At 36.8% G+C, this 23,911-nt stretch overlaps 1 protein-coding gene across 1 annotated transcript in view; it reads right to left on the minus strand.

The window, feature by feature from the left end:
- The window catches only part of SUCLG2 (succinate-CoA ligase GDP-forming subunit beta), a 106,472-nt gene that overhangs the window by 46,698 nt on the left and 35,863 nt on the right, over window positions 1-23,911 (minus strand). Inside the window, exons 3-6 of the mRNA XM_065749572.1 lie at window positions 6,949-7,048; window positions 6,731-6,821; window positions 2,624-2,776; window positions 1,556-1,645 (exon numbers count right to left, since the gene is read on the minus strand). Of these exons, the coding sequence (XP_065605644.1) occupies window positions 1,556-1,645; window positions 2,624-2,776; window positions 6,731-6,821; window positions 6,949-7,048 (434 nt within the window). The remainder of the gene's footprint in view (window positions 1-1,555; window positions 1,646-2,623; window positions 2,777-6,730; window positions 6,822-6,948; window positions 7,049-23,911) is intronic.

The raw sequence follows: 23,911 nt of genomic DNA on the forward strand, positions 1-23,911 counted from the left end.
CAAATGAAAGTCAGTTTTCTCCCACAACTTAACTCACATGAGAAAACGTTATAATCAGAAAGACTCAACCCCAGTGCTGCTGTGCAACAGGAAGAACATGATCCACAAGTTAAGGGATGACCCTGTCCCAGTCAGTGATGACAAGGCTGTACCTCAAGCACTACATCCAGTTTTGGTGCCCATACTCTTAAGTCAACAGGGATCAGGAAAGGGCTCCCAAGGTGGTCCTGGGCCTAAATAACATAACCTGCAATCCAACACTTTTGACTACAAAGCTTCTACAACACTGGAGAACAGCGACCAGGGTGGTCAGGGGACCTTTGTCTTGGAGGTTGTCAATATTTGGCTAGACAAAGTCACAGCTGATGAGATCTCATGTGTGCCATGGCTTCATTTTGAGATGGACTAGCCAACCTCCAGACATCCTTTCTGACCAACATGTCTTAAGACTCTCTAAAGAGTTATATTTTGCCACAGCGCATCACCAGAATCACTTAAGTTTTATTAAGGGCTGCTCTACCTTTCAGTATCTCTCTTAATCAGGGAGCTTAATGTCACCATTTCCCTCTATCAAGCCTCTCCAAGGCAAAGCATAAAATCCAAACCTTGAAGTACTGAATGCATAAGTAAATACTAGGATTCATCTGAATAAAAACCCACATCCCTATGATTCAGAGAATTCCACTGAGTTGTTGATAGCACAAACAAAGAAATGCATGCATTGCAGCATTATTTAAATGTAATGTTGAGAAGACCATGTATAGTTGTTAATTATTAAGTACTAGAATTCTTCAAGGGTTGAAAGGTTCTACAAAATCATTCCTCTTCATTAAATATACAGCCAATTCTTCAAATGTGTGTTAATCAACTTAATGGTTATGCATTTGTTAATTGCACAGTTGGGATAGAAAATAATTAAAACTGCTGAATTAGAAATAAAAGAGTTCTACAAAAATGACACTATGGAAAAAAAAGGCTAAAGCAGCTTTATATTGTATCTGTCTCTCAGTTATCAACATTAAACTAAACAAGCTTTTTTTTCCTCTGCAAAATGATTCATAAAGGGAAAATATCTTGAGTACTTGTTTCCTGTGTGGAATTCCAGTAAATATAAGAAAAAAAGATGTTGCAAATATAACAAGCTGGTAGTTTTCCAGCTTGATTTTGAGTTCAAGTAATAAGAAAGGCTTCCATTACACAAAAAGATACACTTCTACTTTTCCTCACATTAAGGGCTAGATCTTCCAAAAAAAAGAAGTACCCACGTTATTCACTAAGCTCTAATGGCATTTCAGTGGAATCAAAATAATTTCACATGGTGTAGCAGCTTGTCATCAATTGCTTCGAAGACCAAGGGTTTACAGTTTGGAACAACAAGGACCTTATTCAAATTGCTAAATCCTGATGACAAGTATGGGTGCAATTTAGAATCTAAAATGTCAAAATGATCTTGATCTAATAGAAACTTAGCCTCTCATGTCCATTTGGAAATCATTTACCATATAGCTCAGCTAAAATGACTTCAGTAAAAACTGAGGAAGCAGAGTCAAGTCACCTGCTGTTGCAAAGGTCCTTTGAATCCCAAATTTTTTGCCATCTGCAATGCCTGATGATCTTGTATGCCTTCAAAAATATCTATTTCCTCCTGTAACAATGACATGCATAAATACAACTAAGCATTCAATTGCAATGAAGATTATAACTTCAAAACGAAAACACTTAGTATATATATTTGCAAATTAGTAATTAAAATATGGCTGTTTGCCAAAGTTTCTCTAAGACTGAGGCTATAGCAGCTGCCTATAGGGTATGTTATAATTACCACACTATCTATGAAACAGTCCTTTCAAAAAAATATATAAATCTTCAGGGCGGCTTGCTGACAAGACAATGTGACACCAGTTTTCACTTTTAATTACTGTACAGATGGCGATGACGAATATTTAGTCTGTTAATTTTTATGACATCTTCTGGAATCTTTTCAAAGCCATGGTGCCACTGCCCAGTAACACTGTAAAGTTTATATAATTTTAAAATGCACATTAAATATTTTTATATTTTTTTTGCATAATTACACTTGTTTGTATCAATTATTTTCCCAGATGAGTAGCTTCAGTACTCATTATCATGCCCCAGTAATATTAAAAAGAAATACATAAATGTAATCAATGTTAAGAAAGCAATTCTGCAGTTGTATTGCAAATGCAAAAGTCACCCAGGTAGTAATAATTATTATTATAATTAACAACTATGCCAGTTTGAAAAAAACACAAAAATAATCATTTGGCAATGACCCACTTGTGAGAGAACAGTGTACCTTCCTGAAAGCAAAGCACCAACTCAGTCATAAAACATTTCACATGTTAAGTTCAATGTATCATGTAACAGCCAAATTTATGGTCTTGCTAATCATGCTGCAGACAAAAATCAAGTGTTTTGCACATTTCATCATTTATTAAATGATAGGTTCAGCCCATTATTTAGTGAAATGCAATTTTTATGGATCTTGATATCTTCTTTCCATACATGGAAGTGGCATAAATTGAGAAAAAAGGAAAAACATATGATATTATTTTTGAAAACTAATAAGGAAAATGCTGGATCTAAAATATTATTTCAATACCTTAAAGATAAGTTCTGGGCTAGTAACTGCAACCTCTTCTATGTCAACACCACCCTGTGGACTGCCAACCATTACAGGTCCATTGCAGGCTCTGTCCATCAAGATTGCAAAGTATGTTTCCCTTGAAATATTCAGTGCTTCTGCAACCATCACCTAAAAATCAGTACAGGGGAGAAGAAAACAGCAACAGTTCTGTGTAGTCCATTGAGCTGGTGCCACCTGATCCCAACACATCTTTATTTCCTTGATGTATCAGTGTAGTGAGTGCTCTAAAATCTTTTGCACTTTGGCTTTCTGATGCATCTATAAAAGCTATTTCAGAAACTAAGTAGTTTGTTTGTTTTTTTTAAACCTTTTCCAAACTGTAATTCCGTTTTTTGGAAGAGTACCAAATTCCCCCAGACGTTCTTCATCTTAAAAAAACATCTGCATATAATCATTAGCAATTGTTCTTATGATCACAACATTCACCACAATCTCAGGCACAAAGACTGAGGCTTTGCTCTGCTATACTGTATTGCTTTTCAATCTGGAAGCTAAGCAGTCATCTTTGCACTTCAATTCTCACTACACCTTCTCCTTCTGACAACAATTCTCCTTAGCAGAGCTACTATTTTGTATCTTTCAATGGAAGCAGCAGAAATCATGAAAAACATTTCTTTAATATAATTTAAAGAGTAAATGGCAATGTCTTTCTAACACAGTCTGTGTATCAAGTGATGGTTTTGTAAAATGACCGAAGACAAAGATCATCACTCTGAGTGAAGCATAAGGTGAAATTAATTCTATCACTCAGTAGTTCAAACTTATGAAGTACAAGAGGAATCCACACACCTGCAGTCTTAAAACTGTCTACCCAGCAAGTTGTGTTCCATCAAGGAAATATTTCTGGGGTTTTAATAGTTCAAGGACTATAAACAAGAAAGATGTACTGTACTTTCACTCAACTTGCTTTTTTGACATTCTACTCCTGAGTACATAAGAAAGAATGTACTTACCTTCTGCCAGGTTGTACATCTTAACAGAACAGGAAAAAAAAAGTAAGAAATAAGGAATTAAACGAAGACCTCTGTGGTCAGAATGGAAGGAAAGATACTATTTCTTTATTCTTTTGACTTGGAAGAAAATATTCTTTACAGTAATTTTGCTTCCTTCTACTTTAACCTCGCTTTATTTATATAACATGGGATAAAAGTAAAGCAATAGTTCAAACTACCAACTGTTCAAAAGTAGACTAAAGAAAACTAAGGGAAAGGAGACAACTAAGAATACAGAAAACTACCATATCACATTTCTTACAAGCATCTGGCTATTTAAGGCTTCTATATAATGGGATGCTAGAAGCCTACTTCAGAAACATAACTCAGTTAACTGCCACTGTTCATCAAACTAGAAGCAAAAAATCTAGATTTGTCACAATCAGACCTTTTACCTGCATGAGTAGTTTCACCTTCGTACATACCCTGTATGAATTCATCTGAAAAATGTGAGTCAATTGCTTTGGACACAAGTCAAACAAAACTTCTTGCAGTTTCAGTTTCCAGAGCCCTCAGGATCCAGACCAGATTCAGAGTAGAAATCAGCACAAGCCTCAAGGACTACATTTTCATCACAGCAGGTGGAATTTACATTATTAAATCTACTATCTGCTGCTTCAGAGCCAAATGATTGTCCTCACCATTGTGAATTAACAGTGCCAATGTCACCGAATACTTCTGTCTACCACAACAAATTACTGCTGGTCTGTGTACTCAGTGACAGCCAATACAAATCGTTATCAGACTGAGCAATGTGTCATCCCTCCCAGCAAAAAGTTACTTTCCTACACCATCCTCCCTACCTAACACTGAGAAAAAACAGGTAAGCTGGCATTCAAGGTCTATGAACACTATCTGTTAAAGTCTACCCATCATTCACATGACAAAACTAAAGCAAACACATCAGTGAACATTTAAGATTGGTGCAACTGAATCTACAAACTATTAATGTATCTAATGTTTTGGCTGTTCTGCATGACAAAGAATGTGAAGTATTATTCGCTAGCTTATATAAATATGGTTTATATTTTAAAACTGCCTTAGGGAAAAATATTTTTCCCCAAAACTTCCTTATAACTTCAAGCTTTGCTTCCTAAAAACAAAACATCACTTGAAAATATAAGTCACATCTAATTTCATGAGCCTAACTGTAATGGCTTTCTTATAACTGAATCAAATATTCAAAACATTAATTCTGTTATTGCTCGGGGAGAAAACACAGGTAGCAAATTCTCAGGTTGTCATGATAAGAAAAGACTGACTTCTCAGATAACCAGGCTCTCCAAATTCCAAGCTGCCACAGGAGGATTTTATGTAAACCTACAAAACAGCTTCCAAGTTATAAAGTCACTGAGGAGACTGCTATTTATTTAAGGAACATCAATCTAAAAAAGAACAAACACTCTTTAAATTCTGTAGTAGTTGCACACGCTGAGAAAGCAAGCTGAAAACTCCATTTTCAGTTTCATATTACTCTAATTGTACAAAAAACTTTTCTTCCTTGCTAATACATCTAAGTTGTGTGACTTCCACTCCCTGCTTTGACTGTTTGCTTTGCAGAAGGTAATGTGTGACAAACATATGAATTAGGTTAAGACTTTCAAAATTCAACTGTATCATCAGTATATAATGTCTGACAATGGATGATCTAATTCTCCTCGAGAAAAGCATGGCACAGATTTATTACACATCCAGTTAAAACACTTGCAGTATTTCCTGCAATGTTTTCTTATATCTCAGTGGCAAAAAAACACATGCTATCAAGTCTACTTTCCTGGACCACTGAAATTGTACTTCACAGGCTCACAACAGGCTTCATATATGCTGACTCAATAGCTACCTTGTACATGGTAAATTGGCACCTTAATTTAAATTCTGTCTGGAAAATAATAATAATAATCAGACCTTTCTTCCATTTTTATCAAAATTTTGTTTCTATGTATTCCAAAGAAAAACTGAAAGTTTCTTTTTCAGAACTGAACATGAACATGTAATTGAACAGACTTGCATTCAATACAGAAGAGAGAAATGTCCTGTGTTATTTTATTTTTATTATTACAACCTGATACATTTTTAAGTAGTTTAACTATGGGAAAATGATAGAATCAATTCGTAAAGGAAAACTGCGTTTGCAATATACAACATTTTCAAAGCAGAGTGCCTTTACATGGGAAATATATATATATATATAAATATATATATATATCCTTTTTTATATCCTTAGTGTTATCACAATCTCTGACAGACATACCTTAATACTGTTCCTTCCATTTTAGTACTTCTTTTAACAACACCTTGTCAGGAGTGATGGTAGTTTGCTGCCTGTGCTCCCCAAGTGAAGAATTACCTGAGTACTTTCCTGCAGCCCTCATTAGACAGCAGCTTTCCAGACAAGTGTTCCCCTTCTATGCTAATACCAAGCTGTTCAAATTATATTAGAAAGTGAACTGCAGTTCTTTTCAGCTCATGCCAAATTATCCCCTGGCATCAGGTACAGTGTGGGTCTAAACTACATAGCTGTCTGAAGAACTTTGCTCAGAAAAATGAAACAAGACATAAAATATATACAGTAGGTATGTAGTTGCTAGGATTTTCTGACTTTCCTCAAGCTAAAAGTGAATCTTGTTGAAGGGCTATCTACGATTCTGTTATTTAGACCAACACATAATGACACATTTATTCCCAAAGCTTGTGGTGAATGAATTAAAGATCATTATACTGCAAATTACCAGGTATATATTACTTCCTTAAGCAGAAAGTCAATAAGCATGTAGAGCTATGTCATATGGAGTTCTGCCAGCATTGAGTACACCTCTGATGAAGGATAAAGCAGTGAGAAAGGATTCTGCTCTTCATAGGTAGCAAAAATGTAATTATTTTTTCACTACAAAGTATACTGAAATTGATAAACACATGTACACCAAGAAAGAGTAGTCTGTTTGTTTTCTTTCATAAACTGGATGAAATCAACGCAACATTGGTAAAGGAATGGAAAAAATCTATGACATACACCCCAGTATGTTAATATACACTGCAGCTATTCTTGATTTGTAAGAGGCAAAAACCTTACCTTCTTCACTCTCACACCATCTTTTGGAGTTTGCTTTGTTGACAGATTGTACCCAATCATCTGCTTAGCAAGCTGTTCAACAGTCTTAGGGCTACAAAACAAAGTAAAAAGGGTAGCTTATTGAAAGACAGTAGAAGATATCCACATAGCTTTTGCAAACAGCTTAGATATTATTATAGAAACAATTTGTGCATGCTCTTCCACTTTTCAAGTCTTACTCTTTGGTTAGATGGACTCCTCCTTTCAATCCACTGTTGAAAGTACCCTTTCCTCTCCCTCCAGCCAGAATCTGTGCCTTCAAAACAATTTCCTTTGCCTCTGTAAAAGAAAAACAATGTTCTACCATGTGCCATTTACTGAGCTTGTCAGCTTAAGCTTAAAAGCATTTCCAGGTTAGATTGTTTAAAAAGAGTGAGAATTTCAAACAGTAAGAGAAAGTTAAATTCATCATTTAAAGCAACCTTGCAAAAAGAAAAACAAATTAGATGTTGAAGAATAAATAGACACTACCTACTAGCTGGATAAATATATCAAATAAATATAAATAGATAAATAAATAAATAAAAATATATAAATAAATATAAATCTTTATATAAATATAAAGATAAATATATAAAGATTGAGACCAAAATCATGCTATAATACTACATGACCTGCACAATAAGCTGTACCACCAGTACACAGTTTGACAGCTTACACTCTGGCATGGCTTTTTTAAAGGCTATATCAAGCCATATTTTGTATTGAATGCAGAACAAAAATGCTCATCAAGGATAATAAATTCCAGTCCTTTCTCTGAGTTTGTGTAGGCAAGGCTATGGATGAGATCATAAAAAAAATCTTAATCCTCAAAGGACATGTAAACGTAGAACAAGGGCACTAACTGTGAAAACATGTTATCTTGTTCATGAGGCAAGACATCATTTCAATCTGTAGTAATGTGAGTCTGACAATGACAAGAAAGTGCAGTGAGACACAGAAACAAAATAAGATCCATGTTCCAAATCAAAGGGATCCTCACATCCTTCTGAGTTAAAGGGGAGAATGGCGGAGAAGAAAACAACCAATGAAAACCCAGCTGAACTCCAAAACAACTCTTGCACCACAAATTAAGGCCAGCTAGCTGGCTATAAAGATGTTTATCAATAATGAATGCCGCCACTTCTCTCAGTGGCCAAAATAATATCAGGTGTTTTGCAAAACGTGAGGTCCTAATATGAACACACTGTTAAACAGTGCCTAGAAAAGGCTAACATTTTTGTTTTGTGACTGACAATTCCCTCTGAACTCCAGGGAAACATCTGACTTCAGTGATTCCTGGATGAGGTCACACCTTGAATCAAAATGTTTGATACAAGTACACAAGAAAGCGTGGTAATTTCACATTAAATTGACAGACTTTGCTGCTTACATGGCACAGAGCACGTAGATACTCACAGCCAAACAAACGTGGGCTTCCTAGGGTTGTACTATATACAAATACCTTACAGAGGCCTGAATACAAGTTCAGAGCTGCACTCTTTTTTGGTGAAGATCAGTTCTAACACAGCATCATTTCAAAGTTCCAGTAACATAAACTTCAGTGAATAGAAAGCAAGTTGGATCTTCGGACAGAATAAATATTATGAAATAAATATTCTATTTTCTGCATTAGGGTAGAAACGTATTTTTAACATAGCTATTGGAGGCACTGTATCAAGAGTGACTGATTTCTAACCTTCTCAAGCCCAAACCCTTCCACATATTTAACTGTTTAGTAACACCTGACATATATCACTCTGAACTTTTAAAAGCCTCCTTGAAAATACTTCATGCATTTGAATATATGTTCTTGGCTCCCTATTACTCATGCTACTCCAAGGCAGATAACAAGGAAATTTAAATGCAACAAAAAGTTTTATACCAAGCATTTTCTAAGCACACAAATTATTAGGATGAATTAAAACTATAAATCACTTCAAGCTACAGAAGTACACCCTAATGTTATAATAGCTGCTCTGATAAAGAATCTGATATAGTACTGTTAATAGATGCTGCAAGCATTTAATTAGATCAGTTTAGGTGCCAACCACATTGACAGGGTTGGTTTGGGATGTCAGTAAGACATGATGTCAGTCAGGGGAGTGTTGATGACTCCCTGTGCACAGATCCTAGGCCAGCAGCTCCTTTTTATTCCTAATGGCACGGTATGGAGTGCTGATTATCTTCATTTGACTACAACAAACCAAGACAGAGAAAAGAATTAACGTCTACATTTTTAGAATCCACTAGAGGACTATCAAGGCAACGCAATGGCTTCAGAAAAACAACTATCAAAACCATAAATAAGCACACTAGAAAGTAAGCATATCCACGTAAAGATTAGACCTGAGGAACTAATCAATGTGGGAGCTCAGCAGAGCACGGTATGGCAGGTTCTGCTTGCCCTGGGGAAACCAACAGGAAGCAATTTAATTCAGTAGTTATTTGCCCAAGCTTTTAAAATGAAGTAAACCAGCCAGATCTTATTTTACAGTAACTAGGCTTGATCATTCAGTACTTACCAAGCTGATTCACTACTTAACAGCACCATTTTATTTAAAGAGCTGAAAATGTTCACATAAAGTCGTCTGAATGCCATATTCTGTCTGAGTTCCCAAACCATTATGAAAATCTACCCCAAAAGACAAATGTGGTTTTAGCTGGAATATGTAAAGCAATTAATTCACCTTTATCTTCATTTGTAGGCACTAGCAAAAAAAAACAAATAAAAAAATAAGGAGTATATCAAGTCAGTACTCAATTTATTACAAACAAAAAGCTGTAATTAATTTCAATTAGCAGCCTTCCAAACTGCTGCAGGAAGGTTGGGAAAATGTTTTGTTTTAGGGCCGGTTTTGTAGTTATAAATTCTACATTTGAGGAGAATGTAGCAGAAACAATGTGTCTTTACACCTCCATAAAGCACAATGAACTTCTGCTTATGTCCACAGACTGATCTGGAAAATTAAAAAGCAAGCGAACAAAACAAAACAGAAAACCCCACACAGACTGCTTCTTAAGTGAACACCGATCTGTCACCACAGATTTAAAATTTTCTTTAACCTTTAAAATAATAATAAAAAAACCTTCAAGCATCACTTGTTTAGCAGCAAACAGTTGCAAACTTCTCCATGCAGACTAAAGACACGTTTCTGGTAACAGGATGTGTTCTTAACTAATATCAACTTGAATGCATTATCTCAGATTTGACAGTTTACTTATTGAATCATATACACATAACCCTTTTACATTACCCTGCAGGAAAAAAAAAATATATATATATATATAAACATATACACATCCATTTTAGGAAGAGCAAATCACAACTCATGCCTAAGCCAGAAGCTATAAGCTAAGACCGACCTGCAGTCCCCCAAGTTAAAAATTTCACAAGTGTACTTGGGTCCAACCATGTTCGTTGCTAACAAGTTAAACCTAAGAATAGAGGAAAAAGCCTTAAGTACTTCTATTTTAACTAAATTCCATTGTTTCAGGAGAACAGAATACAAAACTCAAAGGCAAAAGCATTCCCCACATTGCATTCAGCAATACATCTCCTTCCCCGCAGTCAACGCAGGGCATACCAATGGCAGTGCTGCTCCTTGCAATTGCAACAGGCTCAGCTCTATAATGAAAGCCTACTTAGAATCAATAAAATCAGTCCTGCTTTTGGGAGCTATGATTACTCTGGTCCACTGGTAACGCTTGCAGCAAAAATGAACAGCTTGTTCTCAGCCCACTGCTGTGTATATTTAACTACTGAATTCTTGATCGTGAAACAATATAGTAAGAACCACAGTTCTGCTTGTAATATGGTATGTTAATTTATTACCTGTGAACAACTTTCCATTATTATTGATACGACTGCGTGATTGCAAATTAGCCATGTTAACAATCACATTAAAGTGTGCTGTAGCTTACCAAAAATAAGCTGCTCTAAAGAATAGGGAATGTAATCCTGCACAGCACTAGACCTTCACTGCTGCCTGCTGAACAACAGAAATCTGTATCCCAGAGCACTCCGTCAGGGCAGCACACGCTGCAGTGAGAGCACAGGGCTGAGCAGGAGGTGGCCTCACACAGCATCCTAATGACATCTCTGTCTCACTGTGCAACCTTCTGCAGCTCAGCTTCTCAGTCTGCAGGGGTTCTGTGAAAATTAATTAGCGTTGGCACCTCTTGAAAACGCAGAGCCTGATTGAATATTACATCTGTGTATTTTTGCCCCAGCGTAAGGCAAGTGATGACAGGAAAAGGGCCAAGCTCAGGCATCTCTCCTGTTATGAGGTTAGGACACGCTGAAGAAGACATGGAAGTAACCCATGGGAACAGCGTGATGAAGACACATTCAGGACAGGCCTAATTCACATCTTACAAAAGCAGAGTGTGGTCACTGACCCAAATGGGACCACGAACACTGAGCCAACTCTGCTGTGTGGTTTTGGTAAGCCTCTCCTGCTTCAGCTTCCTCATTAATGTAGATGCAAAGGTGTCCTTTAAAGGTTTCTGGATAACCTCCCAGTCTCCCCCAAATGGTGCCTACAATTTAAAGCTTGTAAGGGGAACTCTGATATGTGGAAGGCAGAGATTAACCCAACTCTCAAATTTGACCTTATCTGGTTCAATAGGAAAAACTTTCCCTCTCAGTAAGGAAACCTTCTGGGTTTCACCTGTTCTTTTCTATTATTTTTTTCTTTCTCATTTTAATGCTACTGCAGGAGTTTCTAGCTTTCCTTTAGGAAAAACCAGCAATTTGTCTATACTGCTCAGGCAGGATCCTGCTAGGTGCTTACTGTACTTAACAACATTATTGTCCAGAGACACTCTTATGTACTTCAGCATGAGAAGGAAGGGAGAAGCATAAAATCTATAAGGATAGATAACAAGCATAATATGATAGTAGCTAAGAATGGTAAAAAAAAAAAAAGCATAATTCCCAAGCTAAACACTGAATCTTAACATTGCTCCAAGAACTTTTCAAGATTTAGGCTTCTTTGCGTGGATTTGCCCCAAAGTTTGATACAACTTTTCCCAAGGAGCAGTTATTGCCACCACTCCTGCTGCTCCCAAATGCCGAGTGCTCCAAGGGTTCCTAAAATGGCTCCCAGGCTCTCCCAAATAAATGAACTGAGATGGGGAATGGGAGCGGACCACAAGAAGATTCCTCCCACATCTACCAAACTATTGGTGTGCTTAAACATCTTTAGGACAAAGTTGAAAAGTCAGTTTCTATTTTTTCATCTCTCTTCTGAGTTTAAGTTAAACTTCTTTCCTTCGTTGCTTCCAGTCTTCTGCTCCCTAAAACCAAAAAGGAGTTATGTCTTTATGCATCTACTTACTATATGCTTTGGTTCCCAGACTAGTTTAGAATTAAATAAATCATCCTTTTTGTGATGCCATGGTTTTGAATATACTGTATATTTATTGCTAGATTATAAGCCTCATTAAAATCTATAATGATAAATTAGTCAGTCTCCTGATTTTGTCAGTACCGTTATTAATTGCTTTCATAGCCATTACTATAAACTCCACAAGGGATAAAAATTTTAAAGCTAGATAAAAATCAACAACACTGAAGCTCACTGTTAATACTTCACCTTTAAACCGCAAAGTAAAAATAATCAGGTATTCTCACTTAATATATTTAAGTTAAAGCTGATTAATTACACAACAAACAACCAGTAGAATGAAAAAATATGTACATTAAGCCAGATAAACAGAAAAGTTCACACTAAAATTATTTCATTGCACACGCACATTTCGTATTTGATCAGTCATCTTATTGGTGATATTTTTTCAACCTTTACAAGTTTCTCTTTTCAACCTAAGATCTCATTAATTTTAATGGAGATTTCACTCTGTAATAAAGCCAGAGTTTAGAAAAAACTAGATTATGAACTTTGGGAAGTAAAAAAGCAAAGAAAATTCTCCGTAAAATCATTTCACTATACACTTTTTTTTTTAGTTTCAAGTTTCCTTTGCCTTATCTCTTTTTTGTCTTTTTGTTTTTTAATACTTGTATTTCAAAAGTTAGCAGACTCAGGCAGTTCAACTTCACCTTAATTTCTTGATTGAATACCACAACACCATTTGTTTTAATGGAATTCAGAGAACAGGTTTTATGCAATCTGTAGTATCGAAGTCAAGCAGTCATTAAGAACCAACTCTGCTCTCGTGCCTAGCTGCAACAATACACACACCTGCTTTCCTGGAAGGATTTCAAAACTTCATTCTCTGAGACTGTGTAGATAAGCCAGGAAAAAAAAAAAAAGCCTTTTTGACCAATTCTGATACTTTTATCCATTACTGAACAGTAGAGATTATTTTGAAAATAAGTAGTGTAGAGAACAGAAAAACTGGGGAATGTGCATTAGTTGTCCCATAATTCACTCTAAGACATAAAAGAGTTACAATAGAGGATATGACATTTTTAAACAAGGAGGACAAAATAAGATGCCCAAGCAAAATAGCAGGGAATTCACACAGAAACAAAGCCCACATAAATGAAAAAAAAACCAAACAAAAAACAATCTACCCACGAATAAATATACAGAGAGTAAAGATAACTGCTACATCACCACCATTATTTGCAGCAGTGTTAACCCATTCATAATGTAACACATGTGGTCATGATCTGTCACTCAGCCCTTGGCCAAGCACAGCCTTACAACCAAGCCCTGCTGTGCCCAGCAAGATCTGAAGGATAGGCACTACAGCAGAGGGCAAAGCTAAAAGAAATCTGGAGCACCAAATCAACCGCCTTCAAAAGCGTGAGAACACACAAGAAGGAAATCAGGAGCTACTTTAGGACCAATTTCTAAATGTTTGGCAGCAGCAGTGGGGCAGGACAGAGGCCCTGACACCAACTGACCCAAGAGCATAAGATGTGCAAGTGCTGCCCGGCCTCAGGCACCTCCCTGCTCCCGCGGCACTTCTCATCGCATCAGCAGCCGTCATCTCTGCTTCATAATAACTGAGAGTGATGAGCATGAATTCACAATACTGACACTTTCATCAAAACAGCTCATTATCTCCTTAATTTTAAGCATGCGCTAATGCTGTCTTAGCATTTGAGTACACGCATAAATATTTCACGAGCTGGGGTTTTGACATGTTTTGTGAAGATTTCTTAATGAAGCTTCACGCCTAAAACTTTTCTACTGATTTAAGTAAAAATACCTAAAGGTTCTTAGCTGAAAATCATGCTAGATTGGTCATCACTAGATGAGAAAAATATGCTATACAAATCTAGTCAATTTATGGAAGCATTTTCTTTTTGGTAAACAAATGAATATCACAAAAGACAATGAAAATACTGTCTCATTTAAAATAGCTTTTTTTGGCTTCTAGTAGAAATCTGATAACAGCTCTGAAATCCAGATGAAGTAAAATGAAGGAGCAGAGCTGCTGAGCAAAGGGCTTTCACAAGTGAGGCTTCATAGATGAACAGGTATGGCCCTGGTGTCTGGAATATTAACAAATTTCACCTAGTGCAAAATGAAAAACCAAGAAGAAAAAAATGATCTGAATTGGCTCTGATGTTTCATTCCTGTTAAGGTTGACTAATGGCAGACTTCTGAGCAAAAGCTTATTCATTTCCAAAGCCCCAGATCTAGAAAATCAAGTTAACCAAGTTTGAAACAGACAGAAAAAAAAATCCCCATCATTTGAAGGCTTAAAAATGGTGAAATGATGAAATTAAAAAAAAAAAAGGAGAAATACATATTTAAAGCACAGAAACACTGCAGGAAGAAAATAAGCATATTTATTATGGCATTAGGCAGTACGAAAAAGAAATATCCTAGCCCTCTGGCAACAGCCAAGCAAAGTACTGCAAGCAGATGAATTTTCATCTGTGGTAAGCACAACTGTATATAGTTTAATGTAAGACTGAATCAATAATAAAATAAGCACAACTAACAAGGGTGAGGATGCATTATTACCCTCTGCTTGTTTTTGTTTACTCATCATATGTGAAATGAGGGTGATGACCAAAATAATCTAATATTGGAATAAGATCAAAGAAGAGACCCATTACCTAAATTTGTTACTACCTAATTCAATATTTTAGACTTAATTGTTCCACCCATTTCTCCAGAAGGACATCTCACTGACCAGTGACACACAGGTGAATTTAAATTCAAGGCCTAAAAAAAACCCCCTTTGTTTAGAAGATTGTGTCAAGTCTGCCATCTGAATGACAGCCACTTAGAGCTCTACAAAGACAACCAACCTATACAATTTCTTCACAGACATGCAGTACACTGAGGCATTCAACAGAAAAGCACTCAAAAACACATCTCTAAGAATGGGTCTCTGCCAGTATTAATTGGCCATCTAAGAAAAATAATTATCTTTAAATATTTTTTCTAGATTTTTTCCCCCTCCATTTTCTTCTCTGAAGTTTTTCTTAATTTCATACCATCTGCAGACACTTTTCAATATCAGTGCAGAAAGACAAGTTAGGGAGTGCTCCAGATAAGCCAAGAAATATTTGTTGATTCTCACTCGTACCTGGAGTATTTCTTCTATTGTATTAAAAAAAAAGTCTTCAGTTTTGAGTGTTTGGTGAAAACAAGATAACGCAAATGCTAGAGACCTAGCTGAGAAGACTCACTGCCTATTAGGAAAGGTTAAGAGAAAAGCACATTAAGTTTTAAATTTTGTTACTGCTACTCCTTGAAGTTAAGCTTGCAACAACTTAGTTGTGTAGATCAAACAAGTTTTCATTTGATTAGCTTTATAAAGGAAAAGAAAGTAAAAACTGGGATAAAAACCTTTTCTCCCTAGAGGTAACTATTTTCTTCTCTGTTCACAAATTCATTATTTAGATCACACTGTAAAACAGTTATCAAAATACACAGTATCCTTAGTTTTCACCAGTGGCTTCCTAGATGAACTAACAACATCCATGACCATACCACTGTACCAATGTACGGTCCCTCTTCTTGTCTCAGTTTCTCTTTACCCCTGTAGTTTGCTTTGTGGGTTTATTTATGAGTTGCTTGTTACTATAGAGTTACAACACGATCTGTACGAGGACACTGGGCAAGCTGTTAGCTCCATTAGCTTAATAATTGATTTTCGAGTGTGATTTTCAATTAATTTCATTTTCCCCATTCCACTGAAAACCAAAATTACAGAGCCATATGGTGCTTCGTAAGTAACAGCTAGAAGTTATTTTCTAATCTTTAAGCACCAAAAAAAAAAAAGGAAAAAAAAAGAAAAACAAAAATACTTTTGATCACAAGGGCATGGAGAAAATGAAGCTCAGGAATGCCTGCAGCTGTCCTTTAAGCTCCAAGGACTTCCTCAGCTTCTCGACCATTCACATATTTCCAGTCTGTGCTAACCTTCGGATAATCCAATTAATCACTGCGTCTACCTCAAAATTCATCATTAAGGTCTTTCTTCTGAAACTGCAACTTCACAACTGCTTGTACGAAGATCAGTGTGGCACAACGTGTGTTCTGATTCTGATACTCAGCTTTACCTAGTGCCTGTTTTCGTTAACAGCTTGGTCCCTACCCAAACAAGCATTTTTGGAGAAATCCCATCCACACTCCACAGACTGGGCTGGGACCTGGGAGCCTGCAAGATTTACTGCAGGAGTTGCTATTTTCCAGCAAGTAAGAACTGACACTATTCAGTGTGGGCATGCAACTACAACTGAGAAAGTATTCTACTCTGAAGCACACAAAACTTAAGTTATTGCTTGAAATGATCTCTTAACAGCCACCTTCCTGACCTTTGTCATAACTTCTGCACACCCTTATTTGTTATCTGTTACATTTGAGACTCCCATTTAGATACTTGAAACAAGATAAACTCTTAATATCTCTTACTGTGAAATGGAAATAAGATGGCTACCTGCTTTATTGGACATTTCTGGAGTAAGACCTCCATACGGTGAGGGAATTTATCTTTAGAAGCACTTTGGATGACAGCTTTCACTACTGCCCACTACAGGGAGTCACACTGATGGACAGATAATTCTGTCTTCTTCGGCACAAGCATCCAATCATGCAGAAGACACACTGGCCTTGGGTACTTGGAAAGGAACGGTCACCTCCAGTAGAGGCAGATGTGAACATGCTCACTCACAATATAAATGAGTCCTATCATCTGCACATCTCCTGGGGATAAAACTGACAAGAGATTTCGTTAAGCAAAGAGCAATAGGAATAAAATATTTTATATACTTAGGCATCAATGGATTACTTTAAAGTCATGGGGACTGTATGACTTTCTTAATATACCTATTTTTAAATCTACTGAATGATTGCATTCAAAAATACCGTATACTAAGATCTTTTGTCAATTCTCAAGAGTGTAGTTTTGTCATATTCATCTTTCATGGAAAGACATTTTGAGGCTACACTGAAGATAAGCCAAAGAGAATAAAACAAAACATCCTTTCTCATACATATCCGCAGGACTGTTTTCCTCTAACAATCTTTGTACTACTTCTGTATGTACGTTTATACTTATGTATATTTTGTACATGCATGCATATAGCATAAAGATTTCATTAACAAAGACTTAAAATATTCATACTTCAAAGTACAGAATACAAAAATGATGGTGACTAAAGGGACAGAGAGGGGAAAAAATCTTGCACTCCATTATGTATTTTATTTAAAATGACCTCAGTTTTAAATGTTGTTTGCATAATGCACACACACACAATTAATGTCAAGCCTGTAACCTCAGTTAATGCTTATATAAACTAGAAGCACTTAGCAAGAAAAATACCTACCTAAATACTTCACAGGTCTGACATTATTTAAAAATGTTTATCATATATACATACACACACTTACATATAGTATTTTGCACAAACTTACCTTATAATTTTGGCTATTAAAAGGGAGTACAGAATGCTCAGCAACATCACGAGAAGGCATAATGATCTACTGCCCAAATCTACAAGCATGTTCCAAGTAAGTCTAATACATCTCACCAACCTGCATCAAGACAGACACACAATACTTCCTTGCTCAGGAGATGGCAAGTCTATAGTTACACCTAGGTAACATGTACAATTTAAGAATTTGAATGTTACTTTAGCACTATGCTTACTATTGAGTGATGCATTCATCTTCCCATTGTGAAGACTTCAACTTTCACACTGAAGTCAATCTGGTTTAAATAGCTGATCTTGTAGATACATTGTTAGAGAAATAGAAAAGTGAGCCCTGGAGCTGGGATCTTTTTTCCTAGGAAGGTATATATAGCAGCTGATACATCTGAGGCCAACATCTGTACCAGGGGAACAAATCAAATCCCATGGTCCTCTGCTCACCTTTTCCTTCCTTGGTATTCTATTGGGCATTTAAAGCTGGTATTTGCTTTAGGTTTTCAACAACCTGAAACACAGCCTTAATTATTTCATCTGTATTAGGACAACACAAAGCACTACAAAAAAAAAAAATGGCATCCACTTCAGTGCAAAACAACACTCCACAGATAATTCCTTGTCAGACAAGGGCTACAGCTTTTCTTTGAAGATATACAACCTCAGCCACAGCCAGAACAATCCACTTTGCTCTTCAGAATGGCTCTTAAATATTCCGTGTATCTTTAAGCCAAAAATACTGTATTTTGCTTGAGAAAATACATGCAGTCTGAATGAAGACAACTTTCTCACGTATGGATGCATTTTTAGCAATTAACAGAGAAGTACAGAAGTCACTCCTTGTATGTCAGTGATGTACTATGAACATCACTAGTGTTTTAACTACTAAGAAATACTGAAAAAGCAGCATTTTACCTGCTAAATTACAGACAAAAATACTGCTTTTAAAAAAATATGCCTGGGTGTACAGTCATTCATCCCAAAGTGACATTTTTAAGATCAGTAATTGATTTTGTTTTATAAAAATAATTATTAATCAAACTCAGTTTTCAAATCTACCATGCAAGAAACGTTATCTCTAGCACATACCCTAAGCGAATGGATGTAAACTGTTCCTCATTTTCTTCCATAGCTGTTCCATTCTGGCACAAGCTCTTTCCCCCCTTTTTATACACCCATTTCTATTGTTTCACGAGGGAAGACTTTTTCACATTTGTCACAAACATAACCATTTTGCTATCAACAGATTTTTCTTCAAAGCAAATCAGATACACAGCCTCTGGACTAGTTTTACAGGTAAACATATTGGATACACGAGAAATGAAATCAGATAACATACAAGTAATTTTCTTTTACTTTATTATACCGCTGATCTGAAGCTGAACATCCACAATCACATCCTTTCTTTCAATTGACTAACACAACCTGCTTTTCTGATGTTACCTCAGCTGACGCTTGCAGAACCAAGTCTGCAGCTGCCAAAGGAACACTCAAGCAGCAGCAAGTAAATGGAGGTTAGGTTCTTCTCACCTGCACCAAAGTTAAAATATCAACATTTTCCTGTGTTTCAGCATGGGAAGGGTGTTAGAAAGGAAATGGACTTAAACAAAACCGTCCAAGGCAGACTGTATGGCATCCCAAAGGTCAAATGAGAAGATGCCAGAACAAGGCATAGACGTGCACCTTGCCCAGGACCAAGTACATCCATGTGCTCATAACCTGAGGAAATAACAGGACAAGATACATGGAATCAAGAGAGGAATATCAGAGTGAAGAACCTGAATCATCTTGAGAAATCAAGTAATTTCCTCTAGGAGTAGGATATTTGATAGTTCTGCACAGCACAGCTCTAGAGAAAAGCTTCAGCCAACACTGCAGAGAAAGGTGTTGATGGAAAGAACAAGACACTTGAGGCTCTGGTCATGGCCATCCAGGTTAGTGATGTATGTTTCTTGTAGTAAACTTTTCATGAAGCCCTCAAATGTCCTAGCCTAAAGAAAGAAGAAACAGCAACAAATAAAATGAAAAATTAAGAGTAAAATATTTTCTGCAGAGCTTCACAAACTTCTGCTCTCCTGTGCAAGCACTGAAGTGGCATTGTGATGCCATCCCCTGACTCCTCACAGTCAGTGGGCAGAGCTGGCAGCCTCCTGTCAAAGTCTCCAAGGATTACCCTGTTACACAATTCGCTGAACAGACAAAGGAAATCCTGCAAATAAGCAGTTAATAGTAATAAAGCATGCATGATCTTCCATCGTTTTTTAATATGGTTTCTTATCAGTCACCTAATTCAGAACAGCTATCAAAAATTAAGATTTAATTCTGCAGTATGTCAGTATGTGAACTAGAAGTAGTTTAAGGTGGCTCAAAATCTACCCAGATCAAACACAGTCAGACTTTTATTGTTTACTGACTTCAGCCTCGCAAACCTATCACACACGCATCCAAATTTAAGGCCCAAGGGTTTGCTCTCAAAGGTTTCCTGGAATACACTTGACTTGATGAAGGAAGACAGTGCTCAAGGAAGCCTGGATCAAAAAAAATCCTAGTCTAAGCATTACAAGTCAATCTCTGGCAATCATTTTGAAGCCTTTTATAGAGGTTCCATTGTTCAAATGCTACAACGCAGAGCACCCTGCCCTGAGAACCCCTGTCTCCAAAATAACCCAGAGCTGACAGATTATGCTGTTGTTTTTGAAACTCCAGATCATCTGTATTTGAAATGAGCATTCTTGTTATTTGCACCTTTACCATGCCAAAGCACAGAGTTCCAAATGTAAACACCTTCTGCCTGCTTGGGAAAAGACACAAACATATGGACACCAAAAATAGATTAAAAATAGTATTTTCCTACAAAGATGCACCTCAAGTCAAATGAAGCCTGTTTATTTTTTATAGTATCCACTGAATTAACATATTACGTGGCAAGATTAGTGGTGTATATATAGTAAGTGGCTTCAAAAAGCAGAAATAAAGTCAAGCACTACTTAAAAAAAAACAAACTATTTTTAACTTGCAGTTGGCACTTCTTACTCTCTCAAGCATGCTGAATTACCGTAACAACACAATGCAAATCATAAGGTCAGTAGGTGTCTTCCCATTACTTCTAGTATTCTATACCCAACAAAGCAATTCAGCTACATGCAGTTAAGCATGCACCTTACAGTCTCAGGGCTCCTACAGTCAAGGGGTCAATTATGCCTCCAGACCCCTTTGCATACAAAACAGATATATGAAAGAAACCTGTGGTATCTCAGAGTATTTACAAACAATTTGCTTGTCCCAACTGAGCCACACCTGTTTATTTTTAATTTATGCAGAATACATTTTATTAAATGAAAGTCTTCAAAGTTGTTTTTCAGTTTGAGGCTTTTAAAGTTTACATACTCTTCTCTTTCTCCCATTGACAACTTAATGTCCTCCTCTTGTAAATACATGCCTCTAAGAATAAATCACATTTTATTATTAAAGATAAAAATATGATTGAATACAAAGCAGAAAAGCCAATCTCTATAAAGTTTCCCAACACAGTGACTGAAATTAGTTTTTATATGACTATTCAAATATGCATCCAACCAAGCATTTAAGCAAGAATAAGACTAGCCCAAGCTGTACGTGGGCCTGAATATCAAATGCATTATGTACCACCCTTAAAAAAGGATTCTAGAGAAGTAAAATCAATGATAATTCTTTATAATGTAAGTATTCTGCAGCGAGAACCCTGATATATCTGAGAACTACTGCTTATATCAGCAACAGAAGTCCATAAAACAATATAAACTCATGTTATTTTTACTTTTATATTCAAGCTATTATTACTCCCCAAACTATTGATTTAGATGAAGAAAAAAAAAATACAGGAAATCCCATAACTTGATTCTTCTGTAAATGTACTCTGCTTGGAAAAGCAGCAGCCTGAAGCACACCAGGGAACAGGCATGCAAGCAGCCCATCCCACCTCACCCTTTGTTTAGATTGCCAATTCTATCTTTTGATCTTTCTTTGCAGTTGAAGAACCAAAAATTGATTTTCCCCATTGAACTGAGGTGAAAAAAAATAAAAATGACAATACTTTATGTAAGATCCTTCACTTTCCCACATAAACCTATTTTATACACAAAAGAAACGGTGTTTTTGTTCTGGCAAAAAATATGTCCAGGTAAGGAATGTTTTCTGTGTACTGACTGTGGTTCCATAATAAACTTAAAAATATAAATGGGTCTAAAAATTCGCCAAAATTGTTCTCTTGAGGACTGCACACACCTGAGAAAACTTCTGGAGTTCCAGAAGCTGAACTTCAGGGAAGCAGCAGTCCTGGCTATTACGTGTCTGAGTCAAACTAGGTTGCAAATCACGTTTTGCTCAAAACCTTGCCCACAAGGAAGGAGAAAACAGCTTGTATAGAGACAGATACACATAAAGCCAAGTTTATGTAGTCACTATAACCATAATCTTAAGTTGAATCCAAAATTCACTATTAGTCTAGATTTAATTACAGGGAAAAAAAATCTCTAAACAAAAGCATTTCAACAATAATGCAGTTAAAATTCCTATATATGTATTTAATTTCTACCACTTCTCCTGGAGCTCCACGTAAGTTACAAGGTTTATCTCTGAGACTTAACTACAAAATCTTGGAGTCCCCCCATGCTCACGATGCATTCAGTGAGCCCCTTAAGCCAGCAGGTGATCACACCGTTTATCATCTCCTTCCAAAACAGCAGGTTGATCATTAAATGAGAAATATTTTGCAAGCTAATAGATTATTAAATATGCACTTTAACTCACTGCATCACCAGGACTACCAAATTTAGTAATTAATTCCTTTGTGGCTACATTTGCATTTCAGAATGAAGCGCTGACGTAGGCAGAAAAAAAATGGTTCCCTGACATCTACAGCTATCACTGGTTAGAGCAGACTGCAAACTTCCTACTTGACCTGCACAAATTCTGCAGCTGCTGAAGGAAGCTGAGCTCACAACACGTTGAACTGTTCCTGAAGCTCCAGAACTTTGGATGTGCCCCTTCCCACAGGCAGCACGAGCAGCATGCCCCTTGCAGGCTCTGCAGAGTGCAGCCATCCGCTGCTTCCCATGGCTGCTCCAGTCTCCTAATCAATCTTCTTCCATGAACTTGTGAAGGCTTACACAGCTTTGCCCAAGCATTTCGTTTGAATCAATTCAGCATTTGATTTGTCACACAGGATTTATTCAGAACAGTGGGTGGATAGCATACCAAATGCTGTGTAATTGTGACTGAGCAGTCTGTAGCAAGGCCAACCACTGACAAGTTTAAACCCAAAGAATACAAACCATGATTCTCCTTAAACTATATTATTACTTCTTTAAATCTTGTGGAAAGGAGGATGCACAAGAAAACCAAATTTAGTAGTGAAAAAGGCTCTTTTTAATCAGTTAAAAGAGAGAAAAGGCCATGGGCACGTACATACACTAGGCACTTCTGCTAGCCTTGTAATTAATGTTGAACTGGATATTTACAAGATTACTTTGCCTTCCTCATGCACTACGATATCCTGTGTAGACATTCCCTAGTCCAGGGAGGGAAGGCAAGCTTTCTACTGATCAATTCTAGCAGCTTACCATTTTTATCTCAAGCTTCAATCACTCACCACCTCTGTAGCAAAGATATAACTACATACATTACACTTAAGACTTCGAGTTCTCCAGATTTCGTACCATTGAGTAAAGTCTACATAAATAAATGTACAGGCTCCTGGGAGGCATTGGCTTCTTGTCTGGCAGTCAGCATTTACAGGGAAAGATGCATCTCAACACAGTGTTGAAATCAGTGCCACTCAGTTCCATTTAGACTCACTGCAAGATGAGCTCTGGGGGGGACTCTCCAAGTAGGCATATGCCTGGAACCTGCATCCTGCATGTTTTAATGAAATCAGAGTCCTGGCATGGCAACATGGGGGCAGCTGTATCAAATTCCAAGATGTGCAGCTTTTTCAATTACTCACACATAAAGGGAACAATCAAAACACTGAAATTGAAATAAACAGCAACTATGTTTGCAAAGAATACAAGGCTGATTTACGTCTTTTAAACCAGTGCTGAACCGACAAAAAGATCAACAGAACAGGTGAGCAAGTACTCCTCAAATGTTCACATTCTTGTAGAGCTGTTGAGCTAATTTTTGGCTTTAGATGAGGAGGACTGTGAATCAAACCTGCGTTAAGCTTGTCAGCAGAAGAGAACCATACCTATACACCATCTTCATGACTGTGGTCCAGCCAAGAGTTTGAATGTTCTGTCAATCTGCTACTTAAATGACAAACA

The sequence above is a fragment of the Cyrtonyx montezumae genome, unplaced genomic scaffold (genome assembly GCF_038088225.1).
Source record: "Cyrtonyx montezumae isolate F1298 unplaced genomic scaffold, pur_monq_1.0 scaffold_6, whole genome shotgun sequence".
Taxonomy (NCBI): Eukaryota; Metazoa; Chordata; class Aves; order Galliformes; family Odontophoridae; genus Cyrtonyx; species Cyrtonyx montezumae.